We start from the raw sequence: 21,471 nt of genomic DNA, 5'->3' as shown, positions 1-21,471 counted from the left end.
TAGTAAATGTTTCCAGTAATGTAGTAAAGGTTTCCACATTATGTAGTAAAGGTTTCCAGTAATGTGGTAAAGGTTTCCAGTGATGTGGTTAGGGTTTCCAGTAATGTGGTTAAGGTTTCCAGTGACGTGGCTAAGATTTCCACAGATGTGGTTAAGGTTTCCAGTGTAGTGGTTAAGGTTTCCATTAATGTGGTTAAGGTTTATAGTGACAAGATGAAGATTTCCACAGATGTGGTTAAGGTTTCCAGTCACATGGCTAAGGTTTCCAGTGACATGACTAAGGTTGCCAGTGACATGGCTAAGGTTTCCAGTGACGTAGTTAAGGTTTCCACAGATGTGGTTAAGGTTTTCAGTTGCATGGTCAATGTTTCCAGTGATGTGGTTAAGGTTTCTAGTGATATGGTTAAGGTTTCTAGTAATATGATTAAGGTTTCCTGTGATGGGTTTAGGATTTTCAGCCATGAGGTTAAGGTTTCCAATGATGAGGTTAAGGTTTCCAATGGTGAGGTTAAGGTTTCCAGAGATGTGGTGAAAGTTTCCAGTAATGTGGTTAAGGTTTCCAGAGATGTAGTAAAGGTTTCCAGTGATGTGGTGTAGGTTTCCAGAGATGTGGTTAAGGTTCCAAGTCTTCTAGATCAGGTTTCCAGTGATGTGATAAAGGTTTCCAGTGATGTGGTGTAGGTTTCCAGAGATGTGGTTAAGGTTCCAAGTCTTCTAGATCAGGTTTCCAGTGATGTGGTAAAGGTTTCCAGTGATGTGGTGTAGGTTTCCAGAGATGTGGTTAAGGTTCCAAGTCTTCTAGATCAGGTTTCCAGTGATGTGGTAAAGGTTTCCAGTGATGTGGTGTAGGTTTCCAGAGATGTGGTTAAGGTTCCAAGTCTTCTAGATCAGGTTTCCAGTGATGTGGTAAAGGTTTCCAGTGATGTGGTGTAGGTTTCCAGAGATGTGGTTAAGGTTCCAAGTCTTCTAGATCAGGTTTCCAGTGATGTGGTGTAGGTTTCCAGAGATGTGGTTAAGGTTCCAAGTCTTCTAGATCAGGTTTCCAGTGATGTGATAAAGGTTTCCAGTGATGTGGTGTAGGTTTCCAGAGATGTGGTTAAGGTTCCAAGTCTTCTAGATCAGGTTTCCAGTGATGTGTTCTGGGGTGGTATGAGACTGTCAAACTTAATGACTCCCAGCAAGCACCATTGGAGTGAGAGATTCCCAGAGTGCAGCTAAAGAAACATCATTGATTTTGTTCAGAGAGCATCAAAATGGAAATCCAATTACTGACACTCAAACCATGACAACTATGAAATAGAACTTCACAATTAAAAACAGGTATTGTTTCGCAGCTTAGGTGCTCGGGTTATAGGAACATGTAAACTTAATTTTATGACTCTTTCATCAACAGCTCAGTAACATCGCGTTGGTTCAACTAAATGTGGACATAAATTGTACCCATGTGTGCAGTCAAACCTGAAGTGTTTCAGGACAAGGAAATGCTTTATGCACCAGGATTCCCTATCTCTCCAGAGAGTAATATGTATATGCTCACTGTTATTGCACACTGGTACCGAATGCACACAAAGGCCTGAATTGAGGTGCTTTTGTGAGGTATCATGTGTTATTTCAGCAATAGTTCAGCAAAGTTTCAGCAATATCATGTGAGAGGACCCCAAATGGACATTTCCTGGGATTTGAACACTTTCTGAATTTGTGTTACAGACTGAAACAGCACCCCTTCTTACTTGAAAGGAAAAAAATTTATAAATTTTAAATTTGAAGATCCTGGTTAGAATTGGTCTTCAGTAACGCATACTTGTCGTAAGAGGCTTGTGTGGTAAGGTTTGCTGAATTGGTTGTCAGAGGTCATCATATCCAAACTGCATAGATCAATGTTCCTGCTGTTGATCACTGGATTGTCTGGTAATTACTCAAGTTACTCAATTTTCTTCAAATTAGAGTCACATCGGAAAAACTGACACAAACGACCTCAAGTTGCATGTTGCTTTCATAAACAGAGTCAGCGATGGATAACCTGCTCACATAGCCACTTAATAACATTGACGCCAAGCAGGTGGAAATAGTCTAACCTTCTCACTCATCACTCTAACTGCACAACCGATGATGTCTTTACTCTCATGACATTTTCTATCAAATGCACCGATGCATTTTTTTTCAGCATTTTGTATGGCCGAACACAGTTTTCAGCAACCTTGATATTTGCAAGAGTGGGCAGAAAAACAGCTAAGTACCTTGACAAACATGGCAGATGGAGCTGTGGTATAAGTTGAGATGGGGCCCTAGGGAATGTCAACACAATCTGTACATTACAGTCAGTGGATGACCAACCCCAGTAATGGAAACATGAAGCTATTGTGTGGGCAGGTCATGCTGCTAGCCATTGGGCATCCCCAGAACACTGAACAAGACAAGCTAGTCTGTTGTCCTTGTTTGTTGTCTCTCCATGCATCTGATAATTTTTTTCTATTATGTGTCAGTACTATCTATTGTTCTGTTGCATGTGATATGCGGAAAATATAAAGTAGAAAAATTAAGAAGTGTTTTCTTTGTGCAGTATTTAATACAAAAACATCCAATTACTTTTAATAGCTTTCTACATCATAAACTAAAATTCTAAAAGAGAAACTGTATTTCACGTATTAAATGTTTCTACTAAAACAAACAAACTTTTCATCACATAGCACAAGGTCTGATCCAGATAGTAGAAGCTGTACCCAAACTGTGAATGAGTGATTGAATTGGGATTTATGCAATTTTGAACAATATTCCCACAATATCATGGTGGGGGACACCAGAAATTGGCTTCACACATTGTACTCAGGTCTTCTGCATGACATACTAACACTTTAAACATTTGAATATTTCATTGTACCCTTCGAGGAGTATTCTTGCTTCACTTGAAGAAGTACATCATAAACTTCATCCTAAACTAAAGTTCATGTGAATTGAATTCATAAACAGTTCATGCAAATAAGTGCCTACAAAAATTTGATTAAAAGTTGTGAAAACGTCTTTTCCTGATAAAAAGTTGTGAGAATCTGTGAAAAATGAAATGATTAATTTTCCCTAAAATAAAATGTTGTAATGGATTTATGGAATAAAACTTATTAAGGACCTTCACTGCTTAGAAAGTAGACAAAATAGGTTCTTCATTAGAACAAGTTTGACAACGTGATTTTTTGTGTGCTCCTTCCATCAGTTATGCAGTAATGGTTTCACTCTGTGGAAAGTAGTAGAAACCCAGTGTCTGCATCTGTAATGTGTTTAAACACAGATGTATTACTTGTACAAAATGTATGTTAACCCAGAAAACATATATACTGTCATGCCCTAGTACCAAGCACTTACAAAGATTACTTGGCAGATGGAGCTACAAATTGGTCAATAGCTGCTGTTTGGAACTGGCATTAATATTGTGGACATTTCTTATCATCTATGGTGGTGCCATCATCATATGCAGATGAAGAATTATTGTTTGATCAAGTTACTGTTTCACAACCAGCCTAGGAAAGCTGAATGACCTCGTCAAGGTCATTCAAAGGAACTGTTGCTGATTTTTAAATCTGAAGTCAGTTTTGAGAGGCTGCAGTGTTGCAGATCATATCATGGGCGTTGCTACTGTCCGACTTAGCATTACCATGCTTGCAGATGCTAAACAGGTGCACAGAATCAACGGATGCCCTGTCACTTCAAATGTTGTTTATTTGTTTGCCGTACATGTTGATTATGTTACACGAATTGTCTGTTATATGCACAGCTCTTCATCTCATTCTGCTAATGTAAAACCTACTTATCTGAACTACAACTGCCCGGATATCCTGCTTAAAGATTATATTCATTGTAAATGAAGATTACACTACTTACATTTTATTGCCAAATCAAGCGGAAATGATTCTTTTTCTGAGTGTTACATAATATTTAATGTTCAAAAGCAGAATAAAGGCACTAACAAATTTTAGTATAAGGATGCTAAAGTTTTATATTTGATCAATCACTTGCAAGTGCCTGAACTGTCAGGCACCTTGGTAAGGGCACCATTATTCAACTGAAAGATGTGATGATTGTTTACATCATACAGTAATTTATATTATTTAAGTGAATGAGTGAGTGAGTGAATGAGTGTGGTTTTATGCCAGTATTAGCAATATTTCAGCAAACATTGACGTGGTAACACCAGAAATTGACTTCACAGTTTGTACCCATGTGGGGACTCAAACTTGGGTATTCAGCATGACTGGCAAATGCTTTGACCACTAGGCTACCCCACTGCCCCACATTTAGTGAAAATACATATAACACATTTCATACATTACATTAACATAACATTCTCAGCTGCTGCTTGTACATCACAGTTAAAATGTACATAACAGACAACAGTCATTATGAACTGCACGATAGGATATAGCAGAGGTTCAGGTCTTCTCTTGTTGTATCATGGCATGCCAGATCGACATGGGATGAAGTTCATACATTTAAGATATCTACCATTGGTGAACGTTGGGATTGAGTTCAGAAACCTAGACACAAATGTGGTACAATTTCGCACAGTGAACCAGTAAGCAATCAGGTTAAGATGGCTGTGACAACCAGCAACATCACAGCTGGGGACATCAGTAATGGGCTTCACTGATAGTACCCATGGGGGGAATCAAAACCTAGTCTTCAGCATGATGAACAAACACTTTAACCACTTGGCTACCCAATCTTTCCTACCAAGAATTCATGGGCCAGTCAGACCTGTGCAATGAAAGTATGGGTCATTATGCCAAGTCTGGAGTAATTATATATCAACCAGTACATGTTTTAAGTCAGAGAAGTCAATCTAATATTTTCTTCTGGAATAAGATTCACTGAGAGAACTCTTTCATTCTTCTTCTACAATCAAAAGACTTCAGTGATTTTTCCACTACATCATCCAAGTCATCCTTTTTGACAAGCATCAGTTGCTGAGAACCTACATTCTCATCCTGAATTCCCGTAAGTCTCAAATTACATTGACACTAGTTTCTTGCTAGATGGCCGGCAATCAGCATCCAGAATGCAGGTTAGGTTGGGGTCACTTGAACTTGATCATAGACATCAGCAGGTACAGGTGACAGTCTCATATGTGATTCAGTTGAAAAATCAATGTAAGATTACTGTAAGAATGAAGGGACAACAATTATGTGCCACAATTTGATTGATTGAAAAAAATGTTCATATCAGGTTTTATGAACATTCTGGAAACCTCATGTCTCATGGTGATTATTTTTTGGGTTAGAAACAGATTAAAAACATGGTTTCCTATAGACTTACATGACTATTGTACAAACGATTAAAGTCTTTGACATGCCTTGAAATGGTAAACGTGCAGTGAATAAATAAATTAAACTTGTCATGGAAACTGTAAAGATAAATAATTTTTGTACACAAATCCCTATCAGTCAAAAGGCACATGTACAGGTTGCTAAGGTCTGATGAAGGTCTTGTGAAGAAATATATTGTACACTTTTTAACATCTGCCCGGAAATGGTAACTTTTTTCAAACTATCATGCAGTTCTAAACAGAATCATGGTGGATTAGGGAACTCTCAATTCTCTAAATTATTGGTAATGAAGAACTAAGAAAATATGTGCTGCTAGAGATGAGAAAAGGAGGAGTATTAGCTGCTAGAACTGAGACATGGAGGAGTATAATGGCTAGAGCAGAGGAAGGAAGAAGATCTGAGACATGGAGGAGTATAATGTCTAGAGCAGAGGAAGGAAGAAGATCTGAGACATGGAGGAGTATAATGGCTAGAGCAGAGGAAGGAAGAAGATCTGAGACATGGAGGAGTATAATGGCTAGAGCAGAGGAAGGAAGAAGATCTGAGACATGGAGGAGTATAATGGCTAGAGCAGAGGAAGAAAGAAGCTAGATCTGAGACATGGAGGAGTATAATGGCTACAGTGGAGGAAGGAAGAAGCAAGAACTGAGACATGGAGGAGTATAATGGCTAGAGCAGAGGAAGGAAGAAGATCTGAGACATGGAGGAGTATAATGGCTAGAGCAGAGGAAGAAAGAAGCTAGATCTGAGACATGGAGGAGTATAATGGCTAGAGCAGAGGAAGAAAGAAGCCAGAACTGAGACATGGAGGAGTATAATGGCTAGAGCAGAGGAAGGAAGAAGATCTGAGACATGGTGGAGTATAATGGCTACAGCAGAGGAAGGAAGAAGCTAGATCTGAGACATGGAGGAGTATAATGGCTACAGCAGAGGAAGAAAGAAGCTAGATCTGAGACATGGAGGAGTATAATGTCTAGAGCAGAGGAAGAAAGAAGCAAGAACTGAGACATGGAGGAGTATAATGGCTAGAGCAGAAGAAGGAAGAAGCTAGAACTGAGACATGGAGGAGTATAATGGCTACAGCAGAGGAAGGAAGAAGCTAGATCTGAGACATGGAGGAGTATAATGGCTACAGCAGAGGAAGAAAGAAGCTAGATCTGAGACATGGAGGAGTATAATGGCTAGAGCAGAGGAAGTAAGAAGCAAGAACTGAGACATGGAGGAGTATAATGGCTAGAGCAGAGGAAGAAAGAAGCCAGAACTGAGACATGGAGGAGTATAATGGCTAGAGCATTGGGAGTAAGGAGCTAGATCTGAGACATGGAGGAGTATAATGGCTAGAGCAGCAGGAGAAGCTAGAACTGAGACATGGAGGAGTATAATGGCTAGAGCAGAGGAGGGGAGAAGCTAGAACTGAGACATGGAGGAGTATGTTGGCTACAGCAGAGGAAGAAAGAAGCTAGAAATGAGACATGGAGGGGTATAATGGCTACAGCAGAGGAAGGAAGAAGCTAGAACTGAGACATGGAGGAGTATAATGACTAGAGCAGAGGGAGTAAGGAGCTAGATCTGAGACATGGAGGAATATAATGGCTACAGCAGAGGAAGGAAGAAGCTAGAACTGAGACATGGAGGAGTATAATGGCTAGAGCAGAGGAGGGGAGAAGCTAGAACTGAGACATGGAGGAGTATAATGGCTAGAGCAGAGGAAGGAAGAAGCTAGAACTGAGACATGGAGGAGTATAATGGCTAGAGCAGAGGAGGGAAGAAGCTAGAACTGAGACATGGAGGAGTATAATGGCTAGAGCAGAGGAGGGGAGAAGCTAGAACTGAGACATGGAGGAGTATAATGGCTAGAGCAGAGGAAAGAAGAAGCTAGAACTGAGACATGGAGGAGTATAATGGCTAGAGCTGAGGAAGGAATAAGCTAGAACTGAGACATGGAGGAGTATAGGCTGCTGAAACTATAAGAAAGCTGCCGCACCAGATGAAGTCAATGTTCTGTGCAACACAACATCCATGCATTACATAACAAATCTCACACCTCCCATCACGGCATCCACAGACCACATCCTGCTCATTACGAACATTTAAAAAACCAAGTCAGTCTTGAACACGGAATATCCTCTTCACTTTGTAGGAGGCCAGATGAGAAAAACTTCAGTCAAAGTAATTATAGTTCTGAAGATCAAGCAGCATGCAATTCCACTAGAGCAAGCATATTCTAAAGTAGTTGATAGTTCTTTTATTACAAGTATAGTATGAAGGTAGAGTGGTATACAGGCAATACAACACTACCACCTTAGTAAGTTTGTCCCATTCATGCACAGCAATGACACTGCTGTAGTTGGTATTTCACAAACACCTTGTCATCACTCATTGAAAGTTTCATCAGTATTTATAATTTTACACTCAATGGAATCAGTTTCAGTTGATAATCAGGATAGTTGGGACCGACTGTTCTCTAGATCATACTGCTAATACCTTGTTGAAATGCAAGTTAGTTGAATGAATGTGACTTAGTGGCCACTATTTACAGTTGTGTGAAGACAATCCAAAGTGACATAAACTCATGATTTGAAATGGCAATGTGATCTCTACAGGAAAATGCAGAGTCAAATTATGTCTTGCCAGCACAAGAATCATAAACATTGAGTTTAGTTCTCAGCTGCTTTGAAAAATATCTTTCACTAAATGTCAGTTCAATGTAGAAGGAAAACACAGGCCTCAGATGTTTACAAGATGTGTTTGAAATAAACACAGTCCTGACAATTCACGATCATGACAGGCATGATTCAGGAATCCAAACCAGGATCAACAGATCCTGACAAGACTAAGGGCAGTAATTAAACACCCTATACGATGCCTCAGGGCTATCTTTCTATAGTCTCTGGACATTATCATCAGTATAAACACTGTAATCTGTTTGTAGGTCTCATTATCTGAAAACTTGGTTTGTAAATCCCAAACCAGTAGATAATTGGATTTATTCCATTCCTGTAATGACCTTGTATGGACCTAGTGACCTGTAACATCCAGTACAATACATGGTAGGTTGACCTACTGACAGACAACAACTCCCTGGTCTATAAGACATGGGATGATCAGGGACCAATATATCACATTGTCATTTCATCATCAGATTCAATTGGTGCATCCAGATAATTTATACCGACATTATTTGGCTCCTTCAGGAGAAAATTGCACAGATGATAACCTTACAGTATGAAAATAATAACAGTAAACTCACATTCAAATGCAAACATGTACTGAATATAATAAAAAATCTGTAGAAATTTATAATTCACATCAGTAGATCAGTATACTCAAACAGATGAAATACTGGATTTGGGAATAGTTAGCAAAATGGCCACAAGAATTTTAAAGTTGACCTGGGAATTTGAGCTGGAAACAAATGCAATCTTTTTTATGGGCTGAGTACCACTCTATGTGTTTGATGATGGGCTGGGATATCATTGTGTCTGTTTAGGGATGGGCTTATTTTGTCTTGTTATGGGTTTCATTCAAAACTACATAGATCTTCTTTAAATCATGACAGTTTGTCACCGACCTTTCTAATATCTCATTGTAATGGAATTGACTGAAGACAAAATTCCAAGATGCAGGTTAAAATTTAAATGAAAGAAGAGAGGAAAAAGTGTACCAAGACTCATTACATTGTGAGCAAGAAACTTGGGTAGGTACTTATGGTAGGTAGTTCACCTAAAATGTCATGCATCATGATTTATACAAAATAATTTTAACGAAGTGATGAGGTTTTAACAAAATGTATTCTTGCGTATGGTGTATACTTTCCCCATAAATATACACTTGTATAGAGTAGGAATACTCGTAACACATGTCTACATTGAGATTTTATGATTTTTTTAATAGAAATTATCTCTATTAAGCTGGTAATACTGGCAAACTGGTAACAAATTCACCCTGAAGTACACAATCTAATTCTATCATAACACTGACATCAAATGTTTATTATAAATCTGTCTTATCTTTGTAGTCAATAATATTGATCTCATTTGATATTGTTTACATTAACTTTGACAAATTTAGATAATTTTAAGTGATCTCAAAGTCATTTGTACACCTTAAAATAACATTCGAACGGAAAATACAAGTGGTCAAATAGAAGAGCAACTGACATAATTTTCATCACTGATGTATCAGATCTTAAAATCTCATCAATGCCCCAACGATAAATGTTTTGTAAATTTGCAGAGTCCCTTTCAACAATATATTCTAAAACAAATTCTAACTTAGTTGCAGCATTTCTGAAGTGTAGTCTCACCTACAAATCATAGTGATGTTCCTTAAAGAGTCCTGGTTTCACAGGCGATTGCAGCTCTGCAAAGCCAGCTACTTTGGCTGTAAAGTACAACCAATAAGCAGGGAATGAGGTTTCCATAGTGCCTCTACCTATAGCACATAATAGTACACCATTTAATAGATATTACTTGGGTGGTTATCCATGTGGACGATGATGTGAGAGAGTTGGGATGCTGATGCTGATGGAAGCCAGACAAGCAAGGCTGTATACAAGGGAATGACTTCTGGACAACCAGTAAGTACCTCCTCCAGAATTTCATGACAGAAAAGCAGAACTCTTTATTATGCAGATGGATTCTCTGGGACATAAAACACTAGTTGGAGATGCTGGTTCCTTGTAGCCTACATATTATATTCAGAGAAACCGTGTAAACCCATATTGTACTGAAACTGAATAATGAAATGAGTTCCACAAGGATAAGAAGTAGGACTCTGATTTCTTGCGAATCCAATCTTCAGCTCAATATTATCATGAAATTTTTATGCAGAACAAATAATTCACATTCAATCCTTGCTGAAATAAACATTAGCCTGAATGTTGTGGAAGTCAATAGTCTGGAGGCTGTATGTCTGCACCCAGAGAGAGCAGGTTAGTGCAGTAATACAAGGCAGATTTAGGAATATCTTATACTGAATAATGTGGCCACTTTCAGCAATATCCCAGAAATATCACGCTGGGGAACATCAGAAATGGATTTCACTGTACTACTACCCTGAAGATGAACTTCAAACAGTGAGTGAGTGACTGACTGACTGTGTGAGTGTGTGAGTTGGGTTTCATGCAGCTTTTAGCAATATTCTAGCAATATCATAGCGAACATATTGGAAATGGGTTTCAGTGCCTGATTTTGAAAATTCATGACACTATTTGAGGTCATGTAACCCATACTACCACTACTGTGATGACAATGAATGAGTGAGTGAGGTGGGACTTAGACCGCTTTTAGCAATGTTCCATCAATATCACAGCAATGAACACCAGAAATGGACTTCACACATTGTATCCATATGGGGAATCAAACATGAGCCTTTGGCATGACATGCTTTAACCACAAGGCTACTCCAGCACCTTACAGGTTTCTGGTAACAACCAAGTTTACTCTTAGTCGATCCATCATGAGGCATCAAAAATGCCATCTATCAGTGACATGTGACTCACTGTTGCTAATCAATGACAAAAAAAGTCTTCTTCCTCTATAAACTAAACAATACATTGCAGGCCACTGAGACACCATGCTGCTGTTCATACAGGGATTGAAGTAATAATTGACTCAGCTACGGTCTACTGACTCCAACATACTAGTGAATGATTTATGTGCATATCAACCATCATGCTGAGTGATATAGTAACATTGCACCATGGCAACAGTTGCCAAGCACCATACTGCGTATCATAGAGATGTTGTACCGCGTGTCTTTTGTACTGATGTGGCCAATGATCAAACCTGATAATGTCCACTCTCTATACAGACACTCTATCCATTGGCCTCTACTTGAAAAGGAAGTGAACTCAATCCAGGACTGAACTAACACCTTCCATCCCCCTTTGCAAACCCTCTGTCCATCAGCCAAAACTTGAAAAGGGAAGCAGTTAAACCACAAACATGTCACATAACTGGAAATAATCCATATACAAAAATAAATAATAATGTTAACTCAAATTACATCAAATTATGATTTTTCAAATGAAAATATGTCATCAAACAACTTGGTTATGCTTCAAGATAGGGGGCACAGTGTTTCTTCCCTGGAACCTTGTTCTGGATTCACATGTGTGGTACTGAGTGAATTTGCATCTGATGATAAATCCAGGTTTTATTCCCCATTAATTCTCAGTTTTATTACAGCTTGTCAACAAAATGTGGGGAAAAGGTCCATAGAGAACACTGCTGAGAGATCAAGGGTTTAAACTTTAGCAGAAGTCTGAGATTCAACCTCATGACTATGGCAAGATGCGGGATCACAGATCGATACCAAAAATAGATGCACTTTAGACCTCTGGGAATTGGTGCCATCAGATAAAAAGTATATAGTAAACACCTCAGAGATCAAGGAGAAGCTCGTTATATCCACATCAGCGCTGAAAGACTTTTGGTATGGCAGCAACGGTAATCTATCAGACTTACCTATACTGCTGGCTTAAGGAGATAAGAGAATACCATCCTGACCCTTCAGAATCAGTACATTTAGAAATGTAGATGTATTGGTAAGTATATTCATTGATTCATTCCTTCTTACAAAGACAACTAATGTGCCCAGACAACAGCAGCTAATTCATAAATAAATACAGTTTGGGGGAAGAGTCCTCCAGTAATTGCTGTGTTGTTTGGACAGAATCTTTTGAGTGCATGATGTCACCTTCTATATCTACTTTTGAAGACAAACCTCGGTTGGAAGTGATGGAATGTCAATACAATGACAGTTTTAGGCAGTATACATCAATTACCAGACACACAAATTAGTGATTTAACATTGTGTGAAAATCAAGTGTTGTTCTGCAAGAATCTTCAAAACAAGAATGCGTTGGGGTCATATCTTTATGATGCTGTCATTTACTCACACTGCAAAAAGGTGAAGGTTTCCCACCTTGCATATGTACAAGATTGAGTGAGTGAGTGAGTATGGTTTTATGCTACATTTAGCAATATTCCAGTAATAGCATTAAGAGGAACACCAGAAATGGGCTTTACACATTTCACTGAAGTGGGGATTGGTTAAACCACATTGGAAATCGATCTCTTGTCTTCAGCACAACAAGTGGAACCCTTAACCATTAGGCTACCCCACTGCTTTTACATGTACAAGATGTCAGGGTAGTGCTTCATCGAAACTAAACTACAGCATTTATGGCTATTCAGTAGCAGAGATAGGATATTCACAAATTCTGCAAATAAGGGATCTGAAAAACATTTCATAAAAATGAGGCATAATTACTACAAAACCTTTCACATTTTTTTCGTTCTACAACATCCAAAACCAAACTAATTAGTCTTAAATAGCTGAGTGGTCAAAAACTTCAACTGATCGACATTATGAAAGTTTCCTTCAGACTGACTTTATACAAAGAAAGATTTCTGGGAAAAACATTAAAATCATCCATTCCTTATTACTGATTACAAGTTTTCAACAAATCCAAACTCCATCAATCACAGGCAAACGTTTTCATTTATTTTTGTAGATTAGATTTTAGTCAAAACTATGCCAGTCCTTAGAATACATGGTGGTACTAAAGATTTGTCTCTCAAAGGATGTTTCAAGGATGGAATTAGGAATGAAAAACAAGAGGCAAAAAATGCAGACATGATTCTGAAGTTACACAGGAGAAAATTTCATCAATCATTCCCTGTCATCTCAAAAGTTTTTTTAAACAGATTTGTTCTTGTTTGATGATGTCCAAACTAATACATACTATTTATTCATGACGGCAGCTGAGATCATAGTCAGTACAGGGTCTCACCTGAATGTTGAGAGTGGTTTGATAGCCAACCATGAAACACCAAGATATTAATCTCTGGTACTTCTTGATACCTTGCCTGGTATGTGGCACTGAGTGAGTGAGTGAGTTTAGTTTTACACAGCACTAAGCAATAATCCAGCTATATTATTTACAGATAGCCACCATATAGCTAGGTTATTGCTGTGTGCGGCATAAAACTAATCGAATCTGGACCAGACAATCCAGTGATCAACAGCATGAGCATCGCCAATTGGGATACGATGACATGTGCCAACCAAGTCAGCGAGTCTGACCACCTGATCCCGTTACTCGCCTCTTACGACAAGCATAATGTGGCACTGAGGCTATGGTGAGCATGTGAATGTGGTTTAATGCTGCGCTTAGCAATAATTCTGGAACATCATGACAGGACACAACAGAAATGGGCTTAATTCACACATTGTACCCATGTGGAGAATCAGACCCAGGCCTTTGGCGCAACAAATGAACACTTTAACCACTGGGCTACCCCACCACCCCAAAGGTCATAGAACAACAACAGGTCAGGTCAGAAACAGCTTTGAATCTGATCGGTATTTCCATATTAAACTATGACATAATATCTCAGAGAGCTGACCCTGCCTTAACATCTCGATATACCTTCCATGCTAACATAGTATGACTGAACTCATGTTCAACTTCAACAAAAAGCAACAAGACAAATCTGACAATGTTTGAGTTCCAGTTATTTCCTCTATTAAGAACCATGTTCTGTGTTGTCAGAAGGCATTATTCCAATCCAATAACAGACCAATCAGTGTCTCACATAACTGATAATGGTCACACTAATTCCTGGTAATTGCAGTTCCTGCTGTAACGAGTGTTGTCGATTACTTTATGACATCTGTCACTTAAAAGGCACATGTTTGCAGGTGTGAAGGTGTTGATTGTGACTGAGCATGGATTTGTCATGATTTGTCATGTTGAGTTACAGGAAAACACAACACCTGAGGATCTGGAATGCCTTATCTTAGAGGATGCTGGCGCCGATAGTGGTAGGGTGTTGGGTGTGTTTGGGCATTGTGTGAATGTGGGTTAGGGCGTGAATGTGGGTTGGGGTGTGAATGTGGGTTAGGGTAAGTATGGCTAGTGGATGTAAATGTGGGTTTGAAAATGCTTTGGGAATGGGTGGAAATCTGGGTATTGAGGTGGATGTGGTCATGAATGTTGGTGTCAATACGAATACAGATGTGACTGTGGGTATGGCATGAACTTTGTATGAATGTGACAAAAATCTGGGTGTGGTTGTGGGTGTGGCGTAAGTCTGGGTGTGGGTGTGGCATGAATCTGGGTGTGGTTGTTGGTGTCTCATGAACCTGGGTGTGGTTGTGGGTGTGCCTTGAATCCATTTGTGGTTCTTGGTTTTTCATGAACATGAATGGGGCTGTGGGCATCTCATGAACCTGTTTGTGGTTCTGGGTGTGGCATGAATCTAAGGTTGCTTCTGGTTGCAGGGCTTTTGACTATTTCACTATGAAGCAAATGTCATTCCCTAAAATCATCAACATGAAAATGTAACAACATCTAAAGTGTATACCAAACACCTATAATTGTTTTTAACTGTTTTATGGACTGAAAAATGTCAATTCCAAGCTGTCATCATGTCACCATCACATGAATGATTGAATAAAAAATACATATTGTTTCACAAAATTTCACTTAAAGAAAATTTCACATAAATGTTTCTTCATAAAGTATGAATACTTTTGCTAGATTTACAGATATATGCTGTTGTGATTATTCCAGGAATGATGTTTTTAATGGAACCAAATCTCTCGTCAACGCCATCTTATACCCATGACTTTCACAAACATGCTGACTTGGTACTGGATTTCACACTTGAAATGCAGTGTTCATGACTCATGGGAAAGAAGCATATGGACAGATTATCACTAAACACCACATACCAGAATACACAAAGTTATTTCCATATGTTTCATGAATATTTGAATAATTCTCACAATAGAAACATGAAGCACTGTCATGTATAAATGAAAGAAGATAAATTCTGAACAATACGAAAAAGTGAATTGTTTTTAAAATTGTTTAGAATATATCAATACTTACACCATTGTTTTCTAGGTTCAGTGTAATGTATTACTGACAATGACAGAAGTGCAAGCAGTTTATTTGTCAAGAATAGTATGGTATACTGGGTCATAGAACAAAAGCTTATCAATGACCATGTACTTCTGTGGCAGTGGAAAATTAAAAGGACAAATAATGTTTAGTAAAATTGCTTTGAGTGATATGGCCATAACAAATCACAACGAAAAACTTTAAAATCAATAAACTATACTCAAAAAACTTGCCCCCAACTGACAGAGGGCACCTATCAAAAATAATTTCATTTCATCTGAGAAGTCATGAACACAGGTTAAAAGCCAATAAAACCTTTTTCTCAAAGGTTTATGAAGCAATAATATATCTCATTTCTAATACTGGTGGGGTGTTTTTCTGAAAGGCCTGAAATTGGGCTTTGAAGTTTATACATATTTTACAGCAGGTGCAAGTACCTGCCATCACTGTAAACAATGTAGAAAACCTCACATAACTTTCAGGAATGAGATCTGTAAAACATTTCCCCATTTCCTTGTTGCAGCTTTTGCAGAATGTTTCATGAACAGGTTTTGTTTCCAGTTGTCATATATATATATATAATTCTTCAAACACTGGACCTCACTTGATGACCTGTCATCAAATAATTAAACAAATATACCTAAATGCAGCCCACGTAGGAGTCCATTTCCACAGTTTCTGAAAATTAGGAAAGTCTCTGCCTTCTTTCTACTGTATTTTTTAACATAATTTTGAAAGCATTCATTTCTCGGTGAAATACATTCTTTTGATAGAACTAGGTGTTATCATACTCATTGACAAAGTACATCATCAATATTGCAAGCAGAGTGTGACAAGTGGTAAATGGAATATGTCTTCTGCAAGATTCCATCAACCAAAGGTCAATAATGCCATCTTCAACAGAACATATTGCAAATGTGCACAAGAATGACGTGGTCATATGTTTGAAGGCCAACTAATATTGTTTTCAGGCACCTCTGGTATAAGAGCAATATGTTTGGGTTAAAAAGTAAACCACAGAAGTCTTTGATAAAGACAGGATTCTTCATCATCTAAGCTGTTCTTACAGACAGCACGGTAGACTAATGGCATCAAAGATGGGTCACGGCTCTAAACCTTGAACTCCTGTACCAGATAACGGCTCATTGTCTGGAAGCAGTTCACTAAATCACTGCAAGCAAATGGAAGTCTGAGGAGGAACTCATCATTTCAGCATGTAACAGGCATTTTCAAGAAAATAAAGAAAAAATACAGTCAATTGTGGATGAGTCGAATGCCAGCGTCCTGAATATGCATAACTCGAAGTACCTCTCAGTCCGTCCATTTTTTTTTACCATCATAGACATACCTATGTCTCGGATACATTGATAAGTCAAATTTATAACTTGGTCCACAGTGATTTGGTTCACTGGGATTTGACTGTACCTCAACAGAACATTGTTGTCAAATGAACTTTGCCAAACGAATCAGGAATTGTTGATATAATTGGAGTGGGCAAGTGTTGTTTGTAGTCCGACTGCTGCATTCAACAATGCTATATGGTAGAGGTCTGTAAATAAAGCTTGGACCAAGTCTTCACATGGTTAACACACGTGAGGAATTGAACCCATGCCTTTGGCATGACAAGCAAACACTTTATCAGCTTGGCTATCCTAGTGTCCCTGTATAATATGATGTTAGATACATTGTGGTAAAGCAAAGGCACGTGTAGTTTGTTTTAAAATCTATTAAAATAACATGTCACAGAGCAGAAAATGTCTTCTTTCTACTCACCTCTTCACCTTTGGTATTGACTTCATGGTTTAGTATCAACTCCACGGCTTCCACGTTCTCCTCATTTATTGCATGTAACAAAGCATCTCCCACTTCCACATTGAACGTCAGGAGCAGTTCAATCATCTCAATATTCTCATTCTCAATGGCCACCTGCAGGGCTGTGCGACCCAGTGGATCCACGCAGTTGATGTTGATGCCATTCACGGAGAGGTTGTTGAGAAAGTTCCTCGTTGACGGGACGTCGCCTCGTTCCACTGCCAACAGGTACTGCTTTTCGTCATTGTTGAGGTCCATCTCCTTTCGGATTATTCCCATCCCCAAACTGTCCCCCTCATGGTCAATGCCAAGTTCATCCATGAGGCGTTGTGAGTTCATCAATGACTCCTTGTACTTGAGGTAAACTTTGTCCATGATGACCCCTCACCCCTGCAATACAAGAGTTGACATGAGATTGTTGTATAACAATATTCGTAAAAACATACAATATTCTGCTGCTGCACACTTGCAAGGACTGAAACCAGAACCAACCTTAGATTCATGCCACACCCAGAACCACAAACAGGTTCATAAGATACCCACAGCCCCATCCATGTTCATGAAACACCAAGAACCTAAAATAGATTCAAGGCACACCCACAACCACACCCAGGTTCATGAGACACCAACAACCACATCCAGATTCATGCCCTTGATATATCCCTGGAACATAAGAATTGGCATTGTACATTGTATTGATACAGATGTTGTAAACTGTATTGATACAGATGTTGTACAATGGGCTAATACAGTGCATTCACAAGGATTAAAAGATCATAGACCTTGAAACAACAACTCACCCTTGAATACAAAAGCTGACATAATATTTAGTACACTGTGATACAAATGCAATACAATATTAATACAGCGTAATAGCACAAGGACTGATTGGTTGCCTGAGTTTCGTTAACACCTCATTTTTCAATATTCCAACAATATCACACCACGAGACACCAGAAAATGGGCTTCACACATTCTGCCCATGTAGGAACCAAACCTGGGTCTTCAGCATGACAAGTAAACGCTTTAACCACCAGGCCAGCCTTGCCCTTACACCTGATCTCATCACTGGAATACAAGAACTGGTGAGATGTTGTAAATTGTACTTAAACAAATGTTCTACATTGTATCAATACATTTTTGTTTTTGTATCATGGATTGAATGATCGCAAATCCTGATATTCAGTTGGTATCCATGGAAAACTAGATTGGCTATGAGATGCCCAACCTTTTATTGTTACAAATGTCTGCTAGACCGGGGATGGAAAAATAACAGAGTTGAATAAACATCCTCATCTATTGTGCTGAAGGGTTGCTATGAGCTGATGAAACCTGTATTGACACAGATAGAGCATGAACGATGGACTATTCAGCCATCTGTTACTCCTCTCGAACACCATTAATAAATAACGGCGATAAAATGATTTCCACAATCATAAGAAACAAGATGATGATTTCATATTTGTGATGAACATGTGTTACAAAACACTTCTAAAAAGTGAGGATATAGGTATTAGTGAAAAAAGATATTCTGGCCGAACTGATGCTGACACCTGTCACAAACACATACAAAGACTGGTTAAATTGTTCATTTTAAAAAAACAACAACATAAACATTAGGTTCAAGTTATAATGTGGATAAATGATGTAATATGTAAAACTTAGCTACTGCAATGAGTGAGTGAGACAGTTTAGTTTTACACCACTTTTAGCAATATTCCAGGAATATTGATGCGGAGCACATCACAAATGGCGCTCACACATTGGACCCGTGTGAGGAATCAAACCCAGGACTTCTGCATGACAAGCGAATGCTTTAATCACTAGACTACCCCACTACCAATCACTGTAACGAATGAAAATGAAAATTGAAGCAATGATGTTTACACTATCAGTCATGCTACTACTGACTTTAACAAAGAAATTCTGGTGTGCAGAAGACTGACAGATCTTCCACACCTTGCCCCTTCCCTCTCACACACACACAGCTTGTCCCCGCCTTGACCACTGAATGTTGTGCCTGTATTTTGTATCTGAAATTTAAATCAGTGAAAATATATGGTCCATGTTTCAAACTTCCTGTTTAGTCTGACACCAACAACTTATGAAAACAGAATTTCTAATAGTAGACACGGTAATCCAGAATTACATCAGCAGTGATAAACTGTGTGCTCTGTAGCTTTGACTTAAAGTACTGCACATCATGATTGAGCATGGCGTGCAGTACATAAGAAGCGACAACTTCTGCTTTGAATGAGGCATGAAATTATAGGTGTGCATTCCACGTGGATCCATGTCAGGATACATCATGAAATCTGTACATGACTAGAGCATGATGCACACATGCAGTGTTTGAACACTGTTTGAACACTTTATATCTGCATGACAAATAGACCCTGTGTTTCAAAATGTGAGTTTGTTTTGTTAGTCTCTGTACATGTGCTATCACAAACATTAGTCATACAAGACAAATCAGCTGACATTAGTCAAAGGAATTTTCATATTGCATTGGCAAATGTATTCATCATTACATTTTTTGCAAGATGTATCAAGTATATAAACTATGAATATCTAAAATCTTCCTTGCTAACAAAACCTTGTGTTAATACTGACTGCTGCACAAGTTTATGGTCCCTGTTAAATAGCAAACCATCACTAATTTATTGCAAAATGGTGAATGTACTTAAGCTGCTACTTATATTTAGAGGTTTCATATAGAAATGTGTAAGATATGACCTCAGCTGTTACCACTGGTTTATAAGGTCATTTGCAATAGCAAAGTGCCACCACACAAGTTGGAAACAATTACATCTTGAACAGAAAAAAACAGTGTCAAAATGGGACCTCTGATTACCTTCTAAGTTTGTCAGCCAATTAGGCAGCAGCCATACAATGTAGTCAGTCATACTAAGAAACCATGCTGAGTGGTCAGCAAAACCATGATGCTATAGTAAGTGGGTGAGTAAGTTTAGTTTTACACCACTTCCAGTAATATTCCAGCAATATCATGGACACCAGAAATGCCGTACTAATAAGTCACAATAAGTGGCCATAGTAGGTCATGCTAAGTAGAATATTGCTGAATGCAGCTCAAGTCACTTAATCATGCTAAGTAGCCATGCTAAGTAATCATGCCAAATTTTTTAAATAAGTTAAGTGTTAATGTTATGTTAATGTGAGTAGTCATTCTGTGTAACTTCACTAGGTAGTCATACTAAGACGTGACGCACAATTAGGCTGAATGGTAAGTGGCAAATTTTAGCATCCATACTGAGGAGTCATATTCAGTAGACACATTAAAAAGCCATACCAGGTAGCCATACTGAGTGATCACAGCTCATTGTGTTGCCTTGGTGACAACCATTCTATTCTGGATACACCAGGGCTTATACAAGGATATCTATTTGTTCTCCATTCCAGCAAGTACAAAATGAATGGCTGCCACTTTCAGTTACATTGGAATGACATGAATTATATAACTGAACATGGACTAACATCAGGTGTGGCAAACAAATAACACAACTTAATATACATACTCAGTTATGTTGGACATTTTTTTTATTCAGTGACTTTCAAGACCATAAACTAAAGCTAAAATAAAGTACTGTCAATATTTTTTTCTGAAAATCAAACTTTTCATTTAAAAAATATCGCAAGCTGTCTGACATTAGTGTGCATATATGCCAGATGTTGTGACAATCATTGTCCACTTTTTGATAAAAGAAATATTGTGAGAAGAATAACAGCTGAAACATTACCATTTTGGGGGATATTTTTCAAATAAAAAGTTGACAGCATTTGTTACAATTTTTATATATCTCATGTTACTGTATTAATATTGTTATTGTAAGCTGTCACTCCATATCACCATCAAACGATATTCAATCACACATTCTCACCGGAACTGTTCATTGTGGTAGGGTTGTTGATGCCTGAAACAGATGCTTTAATATCACAATACACGATCACTGTTTTACTGTTTAATGGAAGCCAGTGGATAATATCGTTACCTCTCTTGCTCAAAAGATGTTTGATCATGGCTACAATACCAAAGGCCTCGGTAAAGCTTTGTTTGGTGATGTATGCCTTACGCAGCTACATTCAAGCTGTACGGTGGCAGTCTGTAAATTGTTGAATCTGAACCTAATAATCCAGTGATCAACTTGACGAGCATGGACATAAGTAACTGAGATACAATGACACGTGTCAACCAGATCAGCGAAGCTGGCCACCTGATCCTGTTAGTTGCCTCAATCAACAAAAGTAGGTACCTGACGACCAATTTGAACTGAGTTCTTTATGTCTAGCAAAGCTTTCAAAATGGTTTATGATAGACATATTTGGGACATTTGCAAATTTGACAGTGACAATAATTATGCCCAATGCAATTCCCTTTTGTTACTACAGTCAAGTCTCCTTAATCCAACC

General features: G+C 38.4%; 1 protein-coding gene across 5 annotated transcripts in view; it reads right to left on the bottom strand.

Annotated features, from left to right (window-relative positions):
• LOC137274468 (transient receptor potential-gamma protein-like) overlaps window positions 1–21,471 on the bottom strand; it is a 97,497-nt gene that overhangs the window by 51,206 nt on the left and 24,820 nt on the right. For 3 of the 5 annotated variants that reach the window (XM_067807669.1, XM_067807665.1, XM_067807667.1), the window contains exon 2: window positions 17,005–17,433. In XM_067807669.1, coding sequence (XP_067663770.1) covers window positions 17,005–17,418 — 414 coding nt within the window. In that variant the 5' untranslated portion in view covers window positions 17,419–17,433. Of the gene's footprint in view, window positions 1–17,004; window positions 17,434–20,942; window positions 20,977–21,471 lie in introns of those variants that run through there. The other 2 variants (XM_067807668.1, XM_067807666.1) reach the window with 1 other exon arrangement.

Source organism: Haliotis asinina, chromosome 2 (assembly GCF_037392515.1).
Source record: "Haliotis asinina isolate JCU_RB_2024 chromosome 2, JCU_Hal_asi_v2, whole genome shotgun sequence".
NCBI classification, from domain to species: Eukaryota; Metazoa; Mollusca; class Gastropoda; order Lepetellida; family Haliotidae; genus Haliotis; species Haliotis asinina.
Note: the sequence above shows the minus strand (reverse complement) of the source record. Positions and strands in the feature narration are given on the sequence as shown.